At 45.6% G+C, this 21,008-nt stretch overlaps 1 protein-coding gene across 2 annotated transcripts; it reads left to right on the top strand.

Moving 5' to 3' along the window:
- polk (polymerase (DNA directed) kappa) lies at positions 1-20,979 on the top strand. Of its 2 annotated transcripts, none has more exons than XM_035378455.1 (15): positions 1-130; positions 1,523-1,694; positions 2,636-2,755; positions 4,239-4,391; positions 5,885-6,016; positions 8,929-9,091; positions 9,963-10,157; positions 10,500-10,624; positions 10,883-11,049; positions 11,394-11,426; positions 12,406-12,502; positions 15,386-15,557; positions 16,658-17,803; positions 18,459-18,510; positions 18,884-20,979. In XM_035378455.1, the coding sequence occupies exons 2-15, from the start codon at positions 1,563-1,565 to the stop codon at positions 18,963-18,965; spliced, it is 2,769 nt and encodes a 922-aa protein (XP_035234346.1). In that variant the 5' UTR covers positions 1-130; positions 1,523-1,562; the 3' UTR covers positions 18,966-20,979. The 2 variants fall into 2 exon arrangements, with proteins under 2 accessions (XP_035234346.1, XP_035234345.1); XM_035378454.1 differs by lacking the exon at positions 1-130 and adding an exon at positions 904-1,099.
- The last annotated feature ends 29 nt before the right edge of the window (positions 20,980-21,008 follow it).

The following is a 21,008-nucleotide window of genomic DNA, read 5'->3' as shown; positions in this document are numbered from 1 at the left end:
GCAGGAATTGTGTCAAATGCACAACAGTTCTGTGGTCAAAAGTGAGGGAATATTTCCGTTGTTTGTAATCAAAAGCGACGGGACGCAGAATTCGACGCCTGGAAATGACGACATAAATTTTCTGACACCGGTAATAACGATTTAATCTAATTGTCAATTAAATTTATCCTACGTGAATAAACATTGACCATGGACTTATTTTTGTAAGATTGTAGGAGTGTACCACATTATTTACAAGGACCATATGTAACGTACTCATTTTTGAGACCTATTTCCAGTTGCTTTGAAAGAACGTTTTAATAACCTAAAGGTCCGATGGAAAATACACCATTCCTCTTTAAACACTGCCGGTTTAATTTCTAGAATGCTCAGGTGTAAAAGCGGCGTGTCTTGGTAACGATTTTTATTGGGTCTTTTTGAAATGATGCGGACAGACTATAAATAGGTGTACACAACACTAATATAGGTTGGTAATTAATGTAATTTCTCGGTAAGATGCAAGTTATATATTTTTACTAAAGCATGCCATTGCACAAACACGAACAATTAACGTGATTAGTCAGTGCCTTTTAAATAGTCAAGGATGCATTATAAAAGGGAATTACATCTTGATGTAGTTTACCATCTTTGACAATAATGAAATGACAATTTCCCCAATAAGGACATTAATGTCGTATGCGCCACAAACAAGTAACCTTGCAAGCCAGGCATTATATTGATTTATATGACCTAACGGATAAAATAACGCAGAATGCGTACTAGAATTCTAGAAACGTAGCACTTAAGTCCCACCGTGCCAATAGTTTTGTAGTACTGCCATCAACAAATATGGCAGGGAAGCGCGTCCAATGGAATTGCTAGTATCCAAATACAGCAACGTCATACAGGAAGTAGACCGTTTGCTACCCCTGGCAGCGCGGATAGTTCAAAACGTTTAAAAAGAATTCTTATACAATTCTGTGATTATTATTATTATCTTGCTAAGGTGGAGTTTAAAAAAAAAATATGGGAACCGAAAGGAGATATAGACATCTTCCAGAAGTAGTTAGCTAGCAATCAAGAAAGGACTTCTGCTTAAAAACTGCAATTAATAAAAAAGGTAAACAATGTGCTAATGGTAGCTAGCTTGTCAAGAGGATTGCTGCAGTTACAGTAGGTAGCACAAGATACGTAATTTATCATATTATCATAAATCTTGATAATATTAGCTAGCTATATCGGTTGTTCAACTACATCTAGCTATCTGCTTAGATGTGACATGAAACTTATTTGTTATAGCTAGCAGCTACAGCTGATAGGAGTGAGCCTGACAACTAACTTGTTACCCACCTTGATTGCACCATCTTTATTTAACGTTAGCTAATGCAAGCCAGGTGAGATTGTCAAGTACAATCTTACTGATGACATGTCTTCAGGCAAGACGTTGATTATGGGAAGAAAAATATTAACATTATATTGTGAGGCTGCGTAAAGACTCTCAAATAAACCTCCATCTTATCCACAATGGGACCATTTTCTGCAGGTTTTCTGTTTGAGCAGGAGTGATCAACATTACAGAACTGATGGAGGGACAAGCTGGGGCCGCTGGGTGTGGGGAAGGCTTCCATTCCTGGATGGCCCTCAATGATAACAAGGCCGGTATGGAGGGTCTGGACAGGGACAAAATCAACAAGATCATCATGGAGACTTCTAAGGTAAATACCACAGAGTCCACACAGATAAAAAATCTGCTGAGTTGTATTTTAATTTGTATAAAAAAAGAACCTGATAATATTTGTTAATCTGTTGGTATGCTTGAATATGTCCTCTTGCGGGTATAGTTTTCCTACTGTAATAACACTTTGAACCAAAGAGTTTAAGAACCTGCTTGGTTGAACCAGCCAGCTGCTATTCATTTTAAACAAACATAAACTTGTTAATTCACATACGACGCCACAGCCGGCTGTAGTTTTGGAATTCTCAGGCAGTGGCTTTAGGATGTCTTCTGGGAATTTAAGTGTACATAACTGTTTGGGCAGCGCATTAGCATTGCTAGCATTAGCATTGGTGTACATGACTGAACAGCTGCATCCCTATTCCACTCCTTGCTTGAGTTTTACTCTCGGGAGTTTTTGCCAGAACGGAGAAGTTCCCAAGCTAAGCTGTAAACCACCGAGAGAGTTTCCAGCAGCCACACGTCTGAGAAGCGTGATAAAATATTCCAGGCTCATTTATTTAGCCAAGTCCCACCTCAACGCCCTGCTACAGGAATCGGGTGCTGTACCACTCTCCTAATGACACGTTTTCTCAGGCAGCTACGCTGATTTCGGGTTTGTTGCCATGGAAGCTTTAAATGTCACAGGGACCTACAGTGCTGGGTGTGTGCTGAGGCTTCTGGGATCAATGCTCAGTACACAAACAGGAGAACAAGGAGGCGCAAACATACTGTAACACAACCTCACTGCCCGTCCAAGTGCTTTACCCTTGACCCTGCTTTATGCTTGTTTGGTTATTAGTTAGGGTAACTGAAATAGGGAGCAGTAGTGCTATTGCTGAAAGGACACTATTCCGGTCAGTGCATCGCACACACTGGGGAGTCCATAGCACACGATTGGCTGCTTTTGGAGTGAAATGGGTCATCTGTGTCTGCCCGAAGGGATCCAAGTTCTATGAGAATGAGCTGAAGAAGGAGCAGCAGGTGGACCAGCGCATTGAGAGGATGCTGCAGCAGAAGGCTCAGATCAGTGAGCAGCAGCTCCGGAAGGCCCAAGCACAGGTACACCACACCTGCGTCATCATCTCCATACTACTACGCACACACACACACACACACACACACACACACACACACAGCCCAGTTCATCCTCGTCTACTCCTGCACACACTAACACACACACACACACACAGACAGGTTCATCCCCATCTACTCCTGCACACACACACACACACACAGACAGGTTCATCCCCCATCTACTCCCGTACACACGCACCCAGCAACGGCTTTGCATGGTATTTTCACTGGCTTTTATGGCTCTTTTCATTTACCTAACTGATGCTTTAGAATAAAACATAAATCTGAAGTTAATAGAGAAATCTAAATTCTCCAACCGTTCAGTGGGAAAAATGTGACCTCTGGCCTTGAAATGATTGTAGCATGATGGCTACTGGGTGAAGTTTTGATTGAATTATTTTACAGACTTCCAGCTGAAATTACGGTCTGGTTAGCTTGAAGCCAATGCCCAAAACTGAGTATCAGCTTTCAGCTCAGCTGCAGATACGGCCTCGCTGGATATCTGATTTTGTGGAAATTATCAGTGAATTGTCCCCTCCCCCCCTTTTAGGTTACGTAATTTACTTTACCGAGTCTGCCCTCCTTCCTGATTCTTTGGAGTTCCAGTCTTCTTTATCATCTCATCAGCTGCAGAAAATTACATCCCATCAAACAGAAGCGAACGGACATTTATAAAACCATATTAAACAGTTCTGCTTGTCAAATACCTGCACAGTCCAAACAGGAAATGAGCTGCATGGCATGCGTGCCAGTGGCATGGAAACATTCCATGTATTTCCTTTTCAGCATGTACAGATTCCCATGCTATTTCCTATTCGTTTTTTTTTCTTTCTAACGCTAACCCATGGATTGCACATTTAGAGCCATTTAGTTGTAGTTCCATGCTTGTTTATATATATATATATATTGGTTTTACCATTTCTGTTTTGCATACATCACATCGTATTGCTCATGTATTTGTACCCAGTGTGATGTGTATACGTTTCACAGTCAGATGACATTTTACAGCCGCATCTGTGGTTGTAACTCAGTATAGGCGATAACAATGGCCAGTGCCACCTGCAGCTATGCATTTTGTATGATACTGAGAAATTGTCCTCCATCTTAAATTACAGCCACCAAGGCCCAATAGAAGCGCATCATCCGAACACAATGGTAACCAGCCCTGGATATCTACCACCCTGTAGGTTTTCATTTCAACCTTAATTTGGCACACCTGCTTCTGCTAAGTAGCAGCTCCACAAGAACGCTTGCAGCTGAATGAGGTGTGCCTTGTTAGGGTTGGAGTGAACCCCTACAGGACGGTAGATCTCCAGGAACAGGGCTGGCTACGTCTGTTCTAACACAACACGAGAAGCGATGCAGAAATCCAAACTGGAACAGTTCAGCTTGTGGCCGAGGCTGTTTCCCATTAAGTGAGAGGCCATAGCTGTCTGAGGTGGACGTGTCATTGTCATTGGTCCCTCAGGTGGAGAAGATGGCCGCTGACCTGGAGAGGGGCCGGGATTTGGGGCGGGTCATCGTGCACGTGGACATGGACGCCTTCTACGCGGCGGTGGAGATGCGGGACTGCCCTGAGCTGAAGGACAAGCCCATGGCCGTGGGGTCCAAGGGCATGCTGGTGAGCGTCCGCGGCTAATCGTAGCAGCTGCGCCTTCTTCACCATCAGATGAACAGTGCTCTAGTTCCCGTCTGCTCCAACCGTCAGTCTTAAGATAAGAAAGATTATGCGACTCATTATTTGTTATATGTTCACCTCACAGCCATATATGAAGCCTTGCGCAACAGCCATGTGACAGACCTGGCTCCCCTCCTACCCCCCCAAATCAGGATGTTGTACAGGCCAGTGTTTGCTTGGTCATATATCGTGCATAAATATTTTTTTTTAAGGCCATCTTCTTGGAGTGTCCTTGTTACATGTAACCAAGCAGGTTTCCATGGGACCCATCTTTGCAGTTATCACAGAGTTCAAGGAAATAAAAATAAAAGGATTTCCTGCTCTTTGTGCGTCAAGTAAAAGTGGTCGGTTAACTCCCGCGCATTCCAGAACTTTCTCTGTTACTTGTACTCAGCCCTTCCTTTGCCTCTTTGTTATTGGTTTATTTGGGAATGTGACATTTTACTGTAGACGCCTGGAAACGAATATGCATTAAGCTAAAGGCATGACGTTTCCACTGGAAGAAAAACATAATGCCTTTAGCTTAGCGCTTATTCGTTTTCTAGAGTGAGTGTCACACTGAAATCATTTGTTTCAATGTTTCAGACAGACCTCCTCTCAGTCGCTTGAAATATACTCTTGTGTTCAGTCGCTTTAAAGGTCACATTCGTACACAGTAAAGTAGTCAGGGCCCAATAAACTCTGACAATCTGCCATTTTACTTTCTCCGGGTGCGTTTTATTCCTGTTGGCCTCGCACGTTGTGAGCTAAATTAACGCCGAGCAATCGCTGCGTTCACCTGAAGAGCTGAGAGAAAAGACGAGACGCTGAGAGCGAAGCAGCAGACAGGTTTGAGTTAAGTCACACCGCAGGCAGGCTTCCAGCGAAGCCTCTCTTGGCCTCTCCACAAGCGCTCGGGAAGACGAGACCGAACCTCTCCTCCTTTCAGTCGGCCGCCGAGGCGCGCGTGTGGGTGGGCCTCCCTCTTTGTTCCTGCGGTTTTCCCAGAGAGGGCGCGAAACGACGCGGCTCGATGCGTTAATGTTGCCAGGGTGTCGACTGAGGCGTGCCGTAAACATTTCATTTCTGGCAAAATTCTGAGATCCAAGTTCTGATCCCCATCCAGGAGCCACAATTGGCCGTGAAATCATTCATAAATCTCATTTTTCTTATTTTCGTTCTTTTCTTATTTATTTATTTTTTTCTCAGATTCTGCTGAACAAGCTACGCACATCTGGCACATTTCAGAAACTCGAGTGAGCGTTCAGGTTTTGTTTCTGTCTCGTATTATTCATTGTCAAGCTTTAGCACCAAGATTCATGAAGTCTTGGCTCAAACTCAAAGTTGAAAGCATCTTTTACTTTATTCAGATACATTTGGTGTTTTTTAACTCTGTAGTCTGGCCACAAGTTTGGAAGTGAGCTAAATACAGGCTTTCCTTGACGGTTTTCTTCCAGTCGACCTCCAACTACCACGCCCGGAGGTTCGGTGTCCGGGCGGCGATGCCCGGCTTCATCGCCAAGAAGCTCTGCCCCAGCCTCGTCATCGTTCAGCACAACTTTGAGAAGTACCGGGCAGTGAGCGCTGAGGTAATGCCGTCCCACCCCCTCCCCCACCACCCCCTCATTCTCTGTACCCTTACTTGTTTACCCACCGTTGCCATGGCGCCCCTTGGAACAACAGAAGGCCTTTCCATTCGGCTGCATGATCTGGTTAGCTCATAAGTTCATATCTCGGTGTTCCTTTCCCCCCCTCCCCCCATCTGTATCAGAGCGATAAGAGGACAGACAGAACCAATACCTGGATTTTTCCTTTATTACATACACCCCCATCCTCTTCTTTCTTTAAAGGGGGGACTTCAGGTTCAGTTCTTAGATAAGGCGATATTGGTGTCATACGAAACCTTACTTGAATGCAATATGTCGCCAGAGCTGTCCCCTTATTCCCAAAAGTAGGTCTGTGAGCAGGGCAAGATGCCATGTTATATTGAGCCAAAAACATCTCTGATCAGATTTTATGGATTCGCATATAGGAGTGACAGCAGTATTTTTGAAAATTGCACAGCTCAAAGAAACCATTAATCACAGATCATCACAGAACACTAGAATATCCCTGTACTTATTGGATTGTCCTGTGTTTTAGTCTTAATCAATACCAAAATGTTCAAATACGTGCATAAATTTCACTGATCAATTAATGTAAACAAACTTCCCGTAATCATACCCTTATCTATATACACCCCTAATTTCCATCCTGTATTGTTTGTCTGGATGTTTGTTTTCATTTAGTTTGCCACTGTGAAGAACTGTCCCATGGTGTTCATGGTTTTTAAATATTGAAGAGCGCTTGGTGCATTTGGAAAGGAATATATGACGAAGCTTCTTTTAAAAGGTAGTCCTTGACACTGGTTTTAAAAGGCTGGAAAACTGCGGAGCATAATTTTCTGCAATAATTCAGACAAACTATTTGAAAACAGCAAATGCGTGATGTGGGTACTCAGTTTAATCTCTGCATCACACACACACGGTAGGGTGACTTACAGTAAGTAGACCCAGGTGTTCATACAAAACCCAACCCCATTTGGTAAGCTAGTAAACAGATTATCTCTCTCTCTCGCACACACAGACACACAGTCACACATACACACATATGCACAAATACACACGCGCACACACGCACACACACGCACACGCTGTACACACACAAAACACACTGTACACACACACACACACACTGTATGATGTCATACAGTAAGCACACCCAGCAGCTGCAGATAGCTGACGTTCTGCCTGAGAGCGGAGCGCTTGGCTGGGGCTGTGGGAGAGCCCATCCTTTTGGCTCCTGGTTCCCTCTCTAGATTGGGTTACGTTAACACCCGAGGTGCACATCTGCGCTGGACGGTCACCCTGCCCCACCGGCCCCAAAGCTGATTTTAGAATTGAGATGAATGGGGAGTGGCTGCAGCAGGACTTGAAGGTGCTCATTACGCCCCCTGCTGGCCGTGAGCTTGCAGTAATCACATGACAGTAATACGTGAAGTTTATTTGCTGACGGTGAGTTGTAGTTTTTTAGTTAGAATTTCTTTGCGTATCTTTGTGTGTGGGTCTGCCTCAAATTTTGTGAGTGTATTATTATGTTTATTTGCGGTCTGAGTGTAAGTTCAGCGTTGTTAGGTAAACCCAGTCCAGAATGTTTTTGTATCTTGGTGATTTATATTCACTTTTTATTCTTATTTTTCTGTCTATTATTGTGTGTGTGTGTACACACATATGTGTACATGCGTCTGTGAGTGCGTGCCTGCATGTGTGTACGTGCGTGTGCGCGCGTCTGTGTGTACGCATGGGTGTATTTGTGCGTGCGTGTGTGAGTTTTTGAAGGCCCTGACACCATTGCTCCAGTTTTGGAGCTCAGGAAAGTGTGGATGTGGCTCGGTCCCAGACAGCAGTATTGACACGACTGCATTCTGGCTGAGTTGGCAGGATAGCAGGGGAAAGCATTACCCCCTTCCAGCCCCCCGTTCCTGTTTAAACTGCGGCCCAGTGACCCAGCTCTGCACTTCCTGTGTTTTGTGTCTCCTAATCAGCTGAAGCTAGACTTCTTTCTTATCTTATCTCTTGTGTTATTTCTTATTGATTTACTAAATGTGCATTACTAAACTGCAGCTCATTTTATATCTTATGTTGTGATGCCATATGTGCAGTAGTTTGATATTTTCCTGGAGTGTTTTAAGTTAAGTATTTTATACTGCATTTTATATTTTATGACACAGCCGATAATAAAGAAGCCCACGGTAAATAATGCTTCTCTGTATTTCAAATGCCAATTACATAACAATTACATGTCACTCATAAGAGCTTCAGCATGACACCAGTGAAGCTTTCGGGAAGGATACAATCCTCGCAGCCATCATCAAGAATTAGAAAAGTGTTTAAACGACTTCAGTTAACCAACTCCAATGCTTTAAAATAACATTGGAAGCTGGGAACTCCATGGGCCGTGTGTATAAAAATAGTGTGGAAACAGGCTTTAGAGCTCACAAACAGCAGGTTTCAGCTCCTCTCTCACAACCATCTCTGGGTACGAGATGGCAATGTGCAGTGCTGCTCTAATGCTCCTCTCTACAGGAGAGACGCATTTCCTGGCTTTCGTTAAAATCCAGTCAACTTCCAATACCGTCATCTAGTATTTTTTGTTTTCCTGGTAATGACAGTCATGGTCGTTTTACGAGCGTCACCCTTGGGCTCAGTCTGCGGAACTGAACTGAAGAACATGCAGGTTGCCTTGGCGACCCAATGACGGAAACCGAAGCGAGACGGGCAGGAACTCTGAAACGTTAAATAAGAAGCCGACAGGTCTTCCCACATCAGACCGTGACAGGCCTGTAAATATTAGCCCTTCCCTCTCCAGCTGTGGGAACTTCACGCTCGTCAATCACTTTTAGATGAGCAGGTGGGTATAGGCCTGATTCATCACTTCCCCCCCTTGGGTCTGTTCCCTGAAGGTGCGGGAGGTTTTCGCCGACTACGACCCCCACTTCCTGCCCGTGAGCCTGGACGAGGCCTACCTGGACATCACGGAGCACCTGAGGCAGAGGCAGGGCTGGCCCGAGTCCCTGAGGACACATCCTGTCCGCACGGAGGACGCCGCCGCTGCCGCCGCCGATGGTGCGTTTTAACCGGGCGCCCGGGCCTGGTTCCCATGGCACAGAAAGCGTGACACGCGCTCTGAAGTGTCATTGCATGGTGACCTTGGTCCTTGAGGAAGCAGATTCAAGGTTACGCATCAGAACTCGATCCGCGCTAATGGCACTGCGGTCAGTCTGCGGTCAGTCTGCAGTACAGGCCATTAGAGAGCGGTTTTCAGAGGCCTGGCTTGTGATGAACAGATAAGACTGAAGTGAAGATGGCACGTTGTGAATAATTGCCTGGCTAGGCATGTCGTTAGGTACAAGGTGGATCAAAGTAGATTAGCATATTTTTTTCAATGAGCTAATATCAAAGGGACTAGAGTTACACCCGAAAGGCCAAAGAGGATTAATTAGCATTTACACTCGCCCTCTGTACGGCTGAACTCTGTACGGCTGAGTATAGCAGCCCACCAGCAGCGTTACACAGTGTAGCAAATTGCAAAATAAAAATAAATCCGTAAAGACACATAAAATAAGAAAACACTGTGAAAGAGGTGTCTCATATAGCATTCCCAAATGACTTAAAGGTGGAATATATTCGCTGAACATTCTCCAAAGGACAGCATTGATAGGGAATTGTTTTTTGTACAAAAGATTCCACTTTAAAAAACCCATTGAGAAAGAAAATGGATAATACAAAATTAATTTAAAAGTGTGAACCTTCTCTTGCAAGTCTAACAAAATGGAATATGTCTGCCCACACAATGTATTTCAAGGTGGACTATGGGGCTTAGAACATATATTGTGTGTTTGCATTTAATTCCATCTGCAGTGGACAGTGAATGGGAGAAGCTTAGCGGCGGCGTGGTTTGTATGACTATCAACGCTTCTCTGTTTCCTCCGTGCAGGCGAGGGGGCGCAGCCGGAGTCCCAGGGCGATTCGGACGCTGACAGCCTGTCCCCGGTCCTGTTTGAGGACAGCCCCACGTCGCCCCCCGACCCCCCCCCTCGGGGCGCGGTTGTTTTCGGGACTGACGCCGAGGAGGCGGTGCGGGAGATGCGCTTCCGCATAGAGCAGAGGACCACCCTGACCGCCAGCGCAGGTGATGTCACGCTGTCCCCGCCCCTCCAGGGAGGAAATGTCGTCGCTCCGTTCTAATGATCCGCAATTCAGTCTTTCTTTCTTGTCTACATTGTACCTAGTGCTCTGATTACCTGCAAGCTAGATAGTATCTGACTCAGTATCAAGCCTTTGTAGCTGTAGCTGAAGATTAAGTGTGCTGCAGTCGAAAATTGCTTTTAAAAGTACTGTATGTATACTTAACACTTTTACTACATCCACTGCACATTTAACATTTACAGTGTGTGAAAGTCTTTAACAGTGCAAGGTGTTGTATGTGTAGGTATTATTATGTGGTGTTAATAGTTAATAGTGTCTGTTGAAGGCATTGCCCCAAACATGATGCTGGCCAAGGTGTGCAGTGACAAGAACAAGCCCAACGGGCAGTACCGAATCCCAGCAGAGCGGCAGGCGGTGATGGACTTCATCCAGGACCTCCCCATCCGCAAGGTGGGCCTGTGCTTTTAAAGAGTTCACCCAACCTGTGCTTTAACGAGTTCACCTGCATTCAAAGAATCAGACCTGTGATTTTAAACCAGGAAACCTCTCATCAGCAGCTTCATTTACCCTCAGAACTTGATTTTTCACTCTAGTACAATGTCTCTCTAGTTATGTTAAATAAATTAATAAATAAATAATGTCATTTGGTTAGCTGGCTACACGGTTTTTTTTTCTGAATATTCTTTTCTGCGCTTGCATGTGTCTCAGGTGTCAGGCATAGGGAAGGTAACCGAGAGGATGCTGAGAGCTCTGGAGATCACGACCTGTTCCGAGCTGCGCCAGAAGGTGGCGCTCCTCTCCCTGCTTTTCTCTGAGGTCTCCTGGCATCATTTCCTGCAGATCTCTCTGGGACTGGGCTCCACACACATCGAAAGGTCAGCCAGTTAACTGTATTACTGAGCCGTAATAATATCAAAGATTATTTATATTTCACCTTTCAAAGGGCATTCTCAGAAGCACTTCAGAAAGACTACAGGAAATACAGGATTACCTTAGAGGCAAAACTATCATATCTTTTTAAAAACAAATAGTTCCTGGATTCATTAATATTACAGCTGACTGCGTACTGTTTCAAAATGAATGTAAGTGGAAAGACAGAGATGTTAGCCAAAATAATAACAGGTTCATAAGCAGTGCATGTGTCAATATTATGTCCCTGCAATTTTAATAAATGAAATAAAAACTTTTTTTTTTTTAAATCGTTTCTGCTTTTTTGCAGGGATAATGAAAGGAAGAGCATGAGCACGGAAAGGTACGGTGTGTATTTATGACGTCAGTCCGTTGTGTCGCATCAACTGAAAACACATTTCTTTTTCCCTCTATTTACCTGCAATTTCCATGGAGACTATTCTTTTTTCTGCAGTAGCTATGTGCATCTGTTTTTGAGAGTAAAAGCGAGAATGTAGAAGCACGTTTTGCCACTGTACTTGTTCATACGTTCACATAACTTGTGAATGTATGAAAAGCGCTTGACTTTTGTTTCAATAAACATCGAATTTCTGTTTCTCTTCAAATAATTAGTGATCTTGTTCAATTCCTTTCTGTTGGATTGAGACTGTATCAGGTCTCATATTCTTAAAACATCTCGACCATAGGAGTCCTGATTTAGGATCAGGTTTGCCTTTTTTCTCACTGTGGATACAGTTGCGGTTTGGAAGGGGAAAGGGGTGTTATGGCCACTGTATGGGCTTTTATGAAGTGTTCAGGAGCCAGGTCACGGGAGTTTGACAAGGGTGGCTTCCAGTGCAAACACTGCAGAGGCGGTTTTATTGGAGTTCAAGTGCAATACCCTGCTTAAGTCCACAGCTCCATAAAAGGGATATACTGCCCTACTGTTTACTACGGTCTGCTTTGTCATGTGTGTAAGGCTTTTACCAGTGATTTCATTTTCCTCTTCAGTGGTTAGAAATAAAAATGCATTTTAGTTTTTTTTTTGTGCTCAGTTTGTTAATGGAATAATTTCTGGTTTGTGTATTGAGATTTTAGCCCAGTGTTAGCTTTGATTTGTTATTGTGCTGCAGAACGTTTGGAGAGATGAGCATGTAAATGTAGTTGTAGTGACAGAGTTCTGGTTTTTGTATTGAGATATTAGCCCAATGTTAGCACTGATGTGTTATTGTGGTGCAGAACATTTGGAGAGATGAGCATATAAATGTAACTAGCGATAGATGTATGGTTTGTGTATTGAGATGTTAGCCTAATGCTAGCTCTGATGTGTCACTGTCCTGCAGAACGTTTGGAGAGATGAGCAGCGCTGAGGAGCAGTATGATCTGTGTAGAGAGCTCTGTCGGGACCTGGCCCAGGACCTGCAGAAGGAGGACCTGAAGGTACGACACAAGGTCCCGAAAGATGAGCTGTGGCTCTTCTATAAAAAACAACACAAGGTCCTGAAAGATGAGCAAAGGCTCTTCTGTAAGGAACAATACTCACATTCGGTCGATTTACTCATGCCGATTTAAGTCTTCAATGGGACGCTAGTCAGTTCCAGCCCTGTGGTTTCCGTAGATACCTACTGTTAAACACCGCTGACAGGACATGCTTCACTCCTCTTCACGAGGCCACGTAGAAATGAAAAGAGAATACAGATTTGTGGGAAAGTGCTGAGGGAGAGCGTTTGCCGATAGCTTCGTTAACGTTTAGCAGCTGAGCCGCTAAGGGTAGCCGCCTCAGTCTAAACATATTTATACTCATGAAGGAGGCAGAAATGCCAAGTAGCTGCAGTGTTCAACAGCAAAAATACATTGGCACAGGTAATGTCAAGCAGGAGAAAAGATGGCCAGCCTTGGTTTTTTCCATCTGATTATTTTTTATAGAGAGGTTGCTTGGATTGGCACAGCTAATGCTCAAAGTACGCTCATGAATGCGTGTGCTTGACACCACACGCATCCGAAAGCCATTTTTGTGCATATGTAGGGGTCCTTTCATAGTTTCATTTTGGGTTTTGGTGCTGCTACAATTTTATACTGTGTACTGCCTTTTTGTAATAAGTCTTAACGTGTCACCACTTGAAAAATGAGGGTTGCTTATTTTTCACCTCTTTAATCCAAATAAAGAAAAAAGGGGAATTTGAAACTGTTTGAGCACACAGGTGCAGCACTAAGAGGATAAAATACAACCAAGAAATACAACTTTCCTTAAATCTTTTGCTTTGAAAAGAAGGTACTGTGCGGCCTGCAGAGCATTTGATTTACACTTGGCAGAAGTAACAGGTCACACAGGATAATGAATCCCCTGATTCTCAGTGTACTCAGAGAAGAGCTGTCCGTTCTTTGTTGAGTCTCCTCTCCCCTGCTGGTGGTAACTCATCCCAAACTCCTGTAGATGTGCATACAGCTCAATTGGCCCCAGTGTTAGAGTCCGATAAATCACACTGCAGAAAAATTGACCGTTACGTTTCCTAGAAAACACTTACTTCTGGGAGTCGCAGTATAATCCTAGAAGGCAAAGGAATACATCAGTTTCATCAGGGGTATTCTTTTGAAATGACGTGAGAAGACTACCCTACTGTATACTACTGATGTTATGTGTAAGGTTTACAATTTTATACACAACAAACGCACTGTTTTTACTTCCTCTCTTCAGGAGTGAGTGAAATTCTTGTATCCAGGTTCAGTACCAGACCTTCCTCCTCATTGGTGAGATGGAAGGCCGGAGGCGTGGCATAGGGAAAAGGGGGAGGGGCCTGTGACCTTGCGGGGCTGCGTTCCCAGGAGAAGGCAGCCGTGTAATTACAGCACGCCCAGCCTGTTCCCGAGATGGTGATTAATCCACCTGCTTACCTTTCCGCGCGCGGGATGCAAATGTAATGGACAGACCAGCTGCTCGGCACTCTGGGGCCAGGACTCCACCCCCCATCTCCCCCTTTGAGATACTGTACCAGCTGGCAGCAAGTCTGGTGGGGTGGGGTGGGGGGGGGGCGGGGGTTGTCAGCCTCTATGCCTAACATCTAGCTGACATCTCCCTGGGGTTTTGGGGAGCGGGGAGGATAAAGGGGGGCAGAAGGTGGCCGTTTCCGGTAGATCCTGGCAGACAGGTTGGGTATCTGAGGAAAGTGTAGCTAGCCCTCCTCAGGTTGGGTTCTGAATAAGCACGCTAGCTAGTGCGCTCTTCCCTGTGAAAGAGGCCACTTCCCCCTTCGACCACCTGATGTCTGTTCTTACTCCTTACCTGTTTGTATAAGACAGCGTATAGAATACAGAATATAGCATAGGAAGTTTTCTTGACTTTTTCATTGAGCATTGACTGGAGGATCTTCTCCCATTCTGAGACGTCGGCTGTTTAAACCGCTTTGTCTCCTACCGTGAAGATCGATTTCAAAGCTAGTGTTCTCATCCACTTCTCCTTCAGTGCAAATGTACTTCTGTTAGAGAGAAAAAGCATCATTTCAGTCTTTATGTCTGTCTTTGTATTTCCCAGTCTATGCCTCTCGTGGAAGTGGTTCATATATGTAAACGTTTTGTCCGTTTTGAGGCTAATGTAGGCGCGCTTTAGCGGGTGCTTTGTGACGGTAGGCTATCTGGAACACGATGTCTTTTGCTCTTTGTGTCGCGTGGAGATTGCTTCAGATTGTTGGTTTCCTGCGGTGATGGAAATGGGTACTCAAACCCGGGCCCTTTCATGCGGTGAAGTGTCTGAGCGGCGACGGCTTTGCAGAATCAATCTTTTCCCGCAATCCGCCTGGCAGCATTACCGCGAGACCGCCATTTAGCGCGATTTCCCCCCTGTGAAGGTGCAGCGTCGAACGGTGCGTCATACCAAGCCAGCTCGATAGATGCTCATGGATTTATCTTATAAGGGAGAAGGAAAGCGTTGAGTTTATAGAGCTGTTGATGGGATCCTAATAACACGGTGTCAGACTCAGCACTTGAGGAGAAGGTGGATCAATGCATATAAAGCTCTCTGTGCCAGAGAGCTGAATCTAACTTTTTTTATTCTTTATGTTACACATTTATTTGGCTGACACTTTTATCCAAGGCGAGGTACTATAATTGCATACCGAGGGTCATTGGACAATTACAAAACACTGATAAGGTACTCATCTCAAGTTTTCCATGGCCATGGACATCAAGTCCAGTTCATGGACTAACCATAGACTTGGTCCAGAAGTTTGATTTCGTCTTGACAAGTCAAACTGATTCTTAAATTCAACGTCAAAAATGACTGTAAATCAGTTCGTTGCCTTGTCCATTCTCAAGCTGCTTTCCTTCCAGGGCAAGACGGTAACGGTGAAGTTGAAGAACGTCAACTTTGAGGTGAAGACCCGAGCTTTGACCCTGTCGTCGGTGGTGTCCAGCGAGGAGGAGATCTTCGCCGTGGCTAAAGATCTCCTGAAAACCGAGATCGACAACGCCAGCCCCCACCCGCTGAGGCTGAGGCTCATGGGTAATTTTACCGGAATGGCGATAGCCGCCATGTCGCTGTGTGTTTCACCCCATGCAAGAATCAGGCCGGGAATCGAGCAGCATCTCTTCTGTTCTTCTTGACACTTAAAAGCAATACTTTTTATTTCCAATACGAACACAGTTTGTCGAGTTCATTAATCGCTAAAACTAACTGTCCAAACCTGAGTTTGTGAAGGCTTGTGTTTACTTCTTATAAGTCAAAGTTAACAAAAGCTGAAAAGACAAATCAATACAGACCTTCAATACGACTCAATACAGACCTTACTCCCACTATCTTTTTGTTGAAAACTTAATTTGCATGAACTATTATGTGTGTCTGATTATGGGATGCTTCACTACTGAAAGGTAGGCTGCTTTAACACTCATACTTCACTGTTTAACTTTCTTCTCACACTGACAGTATTGAGGTGCGTTTTCCTCTTCGTTAAGCTCCGCAGATAGTATCCGCGTTTAATGTAGAGCGCGGCGGTGCGTCGTCGTGCATCGATCCCGGGCGAGGCGCGGGGTGACCGCTCGATAAGCTCGGGGCGCCGGCGCGGAACGCGTCGCTCGGTGTGTCCGCGACGCAGGATTGATTACGGCGCGGAGGCCCGGCGAATAACTCCATCAGTCAGTAACGCGGCGCGTCCGCTCTAATCGCGCGTTTCACGCTCGGGGAGACGCAGCTGCGCCGACAGCCTCCCCCGGTTTCAGTCGGGCCGCCGTTAGATCCTTCGGACCCAACTCTGCCGTAGACTGGCCTTCGTTCCGTAGACTGGCCTTCCTGAACAAAGTGACCGATAAGAAATGCAAGAACACATCTTCATATACGCTAAAGCGTTTTTTAAAGTAGTTGTGCTGTTTGATATTTACTTCAGGCTGCTATTTGTCCTTTTGTTAGAACATTATCAAATGCTTTTTCTTGTTGCTCTTTAATACTTGGGGCGTTTCTTGTTCGCGGGACTTGAATTGTTCACTGAAAAATACAACTGTGCACAAAATCAAGATTGTGCGATAAAGGCTACCAGTAAACTTCTCCTTTCTCTGTAGGGTTCACTCCTCTTTTGTCTGTGTAAAGGTTCACCCCTCTTTTCTCTGCAGGGGTTCGAGTGTCTGGATTTGTGAGCTGCGAGGACAGGAAGTCTCTCCAGAAGAGCATCATCGGCTTCCTGCAGTCCGGCAGGTCTGCTGGAGATCCCCCGAATCCCCCTAAAGGAGCCCCGGACGAGCAGGGGGTCCCGCCCAACCCCCTGCACGGGGGGGCCTCGAAACAGGCGGGCGCCCCTCCCACCGTGACCCAGGAGTCCAAAGCCAGCCCTGTGAAATGGGGTGAGCTTCCCAGAATCCCCGGCCGACCCGCGGAGGAGGGGCAGCAGTCCTTTTTCCAAAGGGCTCAGGCCCTGAGGCTCCGGCGGGAGGCGGGGCGGGGCGACCCCAGGGACCCGGGCGACTCCGCCTCCTCCTCCTCCTCCTCCCTCCAGCCCTCCGCTCCCGCTGGACCCGGGGAGCTGTTCACCTGCCCCGTGTGCTTCCGGGAGCAGGAGGGCACCGACCTGCGCAGCTTCAACAGGCACGTGGACGAGTGCCTCAGCGCCGGGTACGCCCCACGCCACGGGACGGGCGCAGACGGAGGTCCGGGGGCAGGAGCAGGCGGGACGGGGGCAGGAGCAGGGAGGATGGGGGCAGGAGCAGGGCGTACAGGGACAGGGGCGGGAGCACGCGTAGGAGGTGAGGAACGCTTCTTGCAGGACGAGCAGATGCACTCTGACGCACCCGCTGCTGTGTATGAAACGGGCTGGGGGGCGGGTAGCAGGGCCTGTCAGAAGGCCTCAGAGAAGAGCAGGGCCAGCCCTGCACCTGCTAGCGACACGCTGCCCAGGACATCTGGCACATACGCCCTGAACGGCTTGGGTCCGAAGCCTGTGGAGTCCTGCAGAACCGGCAGGCCCAGTCACTTCCTGTTCAGTGGAGAGGAAGAGTCAAACATGGACGCCGGCTGTTCTGAAGAGTCGCTCGGCGACCGTCTCGCCGGCAGGCTAAGCGAGGCTTCTGGGAGGGCGGGGGGGTCTGGGGGGTCCGGGGGCCCCCCCCTGACCTGTCCCGTGTGCAACAAGAAGCAGGACACCCGCGACCTCGCCCTCTTCAACCGGCACGTGGACGTCTGCCTCAACCAGGACGTCCTGCAGGAGCTCGGGGAGGGGCCTCTCTCGCACAGCGCCAACGTCACGGCAACCGCCTGGGGCAAAGGTCAGTGTTTGTGTGGACGTGCCAAAACAAACACTTTACAGCGTTTGCCCAATCTCTTATCATCTTTTACACACCTTTATTCTCTGTTAGGAAACAATTGTTAAATTAAGTAGTAATTCTGCTGTCATTAGATAATTCTCCATATGAGTCTCATTGTGCAATGTACAAATTAAAATGACCATTTCATCTGCTCTGTTTAAGAGACATGCAGACCAAAGGAAGAAGTGAATTAGCATGCACCAGGACATAATTAAGGGCTGCTATTCAGTGAGATTGTTTTGTTTTTTGACATCTAAATTGTTCTTCTCGTCTTCATTTCAAATGGGGTTGAGCGTTATTGAGGTCTTAGACATCGTTTCCTCCTCCTTCCAGAAAAACTCCAGGCAGCCTGCTGCCATCTACTCAGAAATTACATGTTAAATCAATTCCCCCCCCCACCCGAGCTTAATCTCCAGTAATAGCAGGGTGTCTTCAGAATTCAGTTTAACCACACTGCGTTAGAAGATGGAGGTCTTTATGACTTCAGAAGCATTCGGAATGGTCTGAAATGACAGCCCGTGTCAGTGCTGCGTTTACTGCAGCCGAAGAAAGACGTATCCGTTTAGCCACTTCCTCCTCGGACGGGTGGAATTAAATTCACCTACTCTCTCCGTAGGAAAACCTGAAAACGGACACAGCCCTACGAAGCCGAGCGGTAAAAACAAACGGTAAGACCGCTGCAGATGTGTCCAGAACGTTTCCCTGACCTGTGTGATGTGAGGTTTGTATTTGTGATGGGAAACTAATTGCGTGGGGATAGGTGTTCTCCCTTTGCTCCCTCTGCGCACTCAAAGTTATCTTAACTTCTGCTGATGTGGAAGTTTGGGCAGATTTAATTCTGCATTCCTCACTCTTTCTGTGTGTGTGTCTGTCTGTCTGCATGTGTCTGTCCGTCTACGTATGTGTGTGTATGTATGTGTGTGTGTGTGTGTGTGTGTGTGTGTATGTGTGTGTCTGTCTGCATGTCTGTCTACGTGTGTGTGTGTGTGTGTGTGTGTGTGTGTGTGTGTGTGTGTGTGTGTGTGTGCGCTCTTCTCACAGGCATGGGTCTCCTCATCTTCCTGCTCCTAAGAAAGCCAAAGTGCTGGTTCCTGGAAACACCATCGACAGGTTCTTCAGGTGACCCACAGGGGAGCAGCCTGGAGCTCATCATGAGAAACAAGAGCCTGCACTCATACGCCCTGTTAGCTGTTAGCTTTCACTGCTGAACAGGAATCTGCACTCACTTTCCCTGTTAGCTGTTAGCTTTCACTGCTGAACAGGAATCTGCACTCACTTTCCCTGTTAGCTTTCACTGATGGAGGAATAGCTTAACTTCCTGAGTATGAAGGCTTTAGAGTATTAGTGGGCTTAAATCCACATATTGACATGAGCTCTCGTGCTCTGAGCTGAGGGAAATCATTTTCTTTTAACATAGCACAGTATACGGACATATATGCGCCTACATATTAATCACAGGTAAAAAGAAAGTCAATGACAAGAAGTGCATCAAATCATAAATAACATAAATAATGCCTTGCAGACTCATTGCCAGGCATATTTTCTCAAAAACTATTTGGTTTAAATTTTTTGTAATATTACACTGACCCTGATCTGATTTACCAAATCAAAACCGTTTTACAGTGACTGACCAGCAGTACCAGCCAGTGAGCACAAGCATAGTGAAGGTAAAGCACAGTATTACAATAACGATGGCTGTGTGAAAAATTGGCAGTGACTGTGATGTCTTTGTATCCATCGTAGTTGGCCGCAGGCACAGTGCACCGCTCATTAATATTAGGCATGTGCTCTAGCAGCGGGTTGCTTTCTTAAAGACAGAGCGCCAGTTGAAACAATCCGGCTTAATGCGTATCTGAGAGACTAGCGGTCCCTGGGGTGTTCTCAGTGCTAAAGCACGAAGCCCTCGCCATTCATCACTGTGTAGGGGGCCTCCAGGGCTAACTGAACATTCCTCCCTGTCAGTAGGAGGCTTCCTCATTGGCCGAACCTTGTGTGTACCCCATCAGTAGGAGGCTTCCTCATTGGCTGAACCTCATGTGCTTCTGTCAGCAGGAGGGTCCCTAATTGGCTGAGCCTCGTGTGCACCCTGTGGGTGGGAGGTTTTCTCATTGGCTGACCCTTGTGTGCTTCTGTCAGTAGGAGGCTCCCTCATTGGCTGAGTCTTGTGTGCACCCTGTGGGTGGAAGGCTTTCTCATTGGCTGAGCCTTGTGTGCTTCTGCCATTGTAAAACAACTGTTCTTCTGCCAGACGCTAAGTCCTAAGCCTAAAGAGAAAGCATGCTTTTCAGTGTGTTGTGTTTACCTTAGGCTTTTCTAATTATTCTGTCACGAGAAGGGGCTTTGAATAAGAATTACCTGTATAGTGATTCACACCTGTTACAAACTCTGTTACAAACATGCAGGTGTGGTTCCTGCTCGTGTGTGCAATAGCTTAGCCCTTGGGGAAATGTAGCATATTGCAGTATATTGTAAACATGTGTAAAATATAATGATAAATATATTTAAGAACTACATTTTTCATAAAATATATTTCAGTATCAAAAAACAGAAATTTGTATTTTTGCCAATATACTGTGATACAGTATCTTAATATATTTCAATTTAAGGGGAACACATGCCTGGTACTCGTAAGTGCCTCTGATTTAACATTTAATTTAGATTAAATGGCTTTAATCTTAGAAGGTTTACTATTAAATCTAAGATAGACTTGTGTTTTAATATATTGGTTAAATTGATTGCACTTCATTTTGAATGTATAATGTTTAATGCACTTTTGCCTTAAGTGCACATTGCTTGGAGTGTGTAATTTAAACTTTTTTTAATGTATTATGCCTTACTTAGTAACAAAACAATTGCCTACATAGAAATTATATATGTTTTTGGAATTAGAATAAGATTTTTCCTCTCGGAACGAAATTCCTTAAACAAATGTGTGAGCAGCTATTCAAAGATATGTCCAAATATTCCAAGATCTGTCCTGTAATGTTATAATTGAATGGCGAAAAATAATATTATCTCCCCTCCGTATTTATGATTCTATTTAACGAAGATGGATGTGTGTGTGCTTTTGTGCAGGAAAATTGCCGAGCAAGAAATGTGTCTGTATGGAAATGTAATAAATAATTAGCCCCATTGTCGTCACGCTTGTGGCAGTGTGTTTATTTTG

This window comes from Anguilla anguilla, chromosome 10, assembly GCF_013347855.1.
Source record: "Anguilla anguilla isolate fAngAng1 chromosome 10, fAngAng1.pri, whole genome shotgun sequence".
In the NCBI taxonomy this organism is placed as follows: domain Eukaryota; kingdom Metazoa; phylum Chordata; class Actinopteri; order Anguilliformes; family Anguillidae; genus Anguilla; species Anguilla anguilla.
Note: the sequence above shows the minus strand (reverse complement) of the source record. Positions and strands in the feature narration are given on the sequence as shown.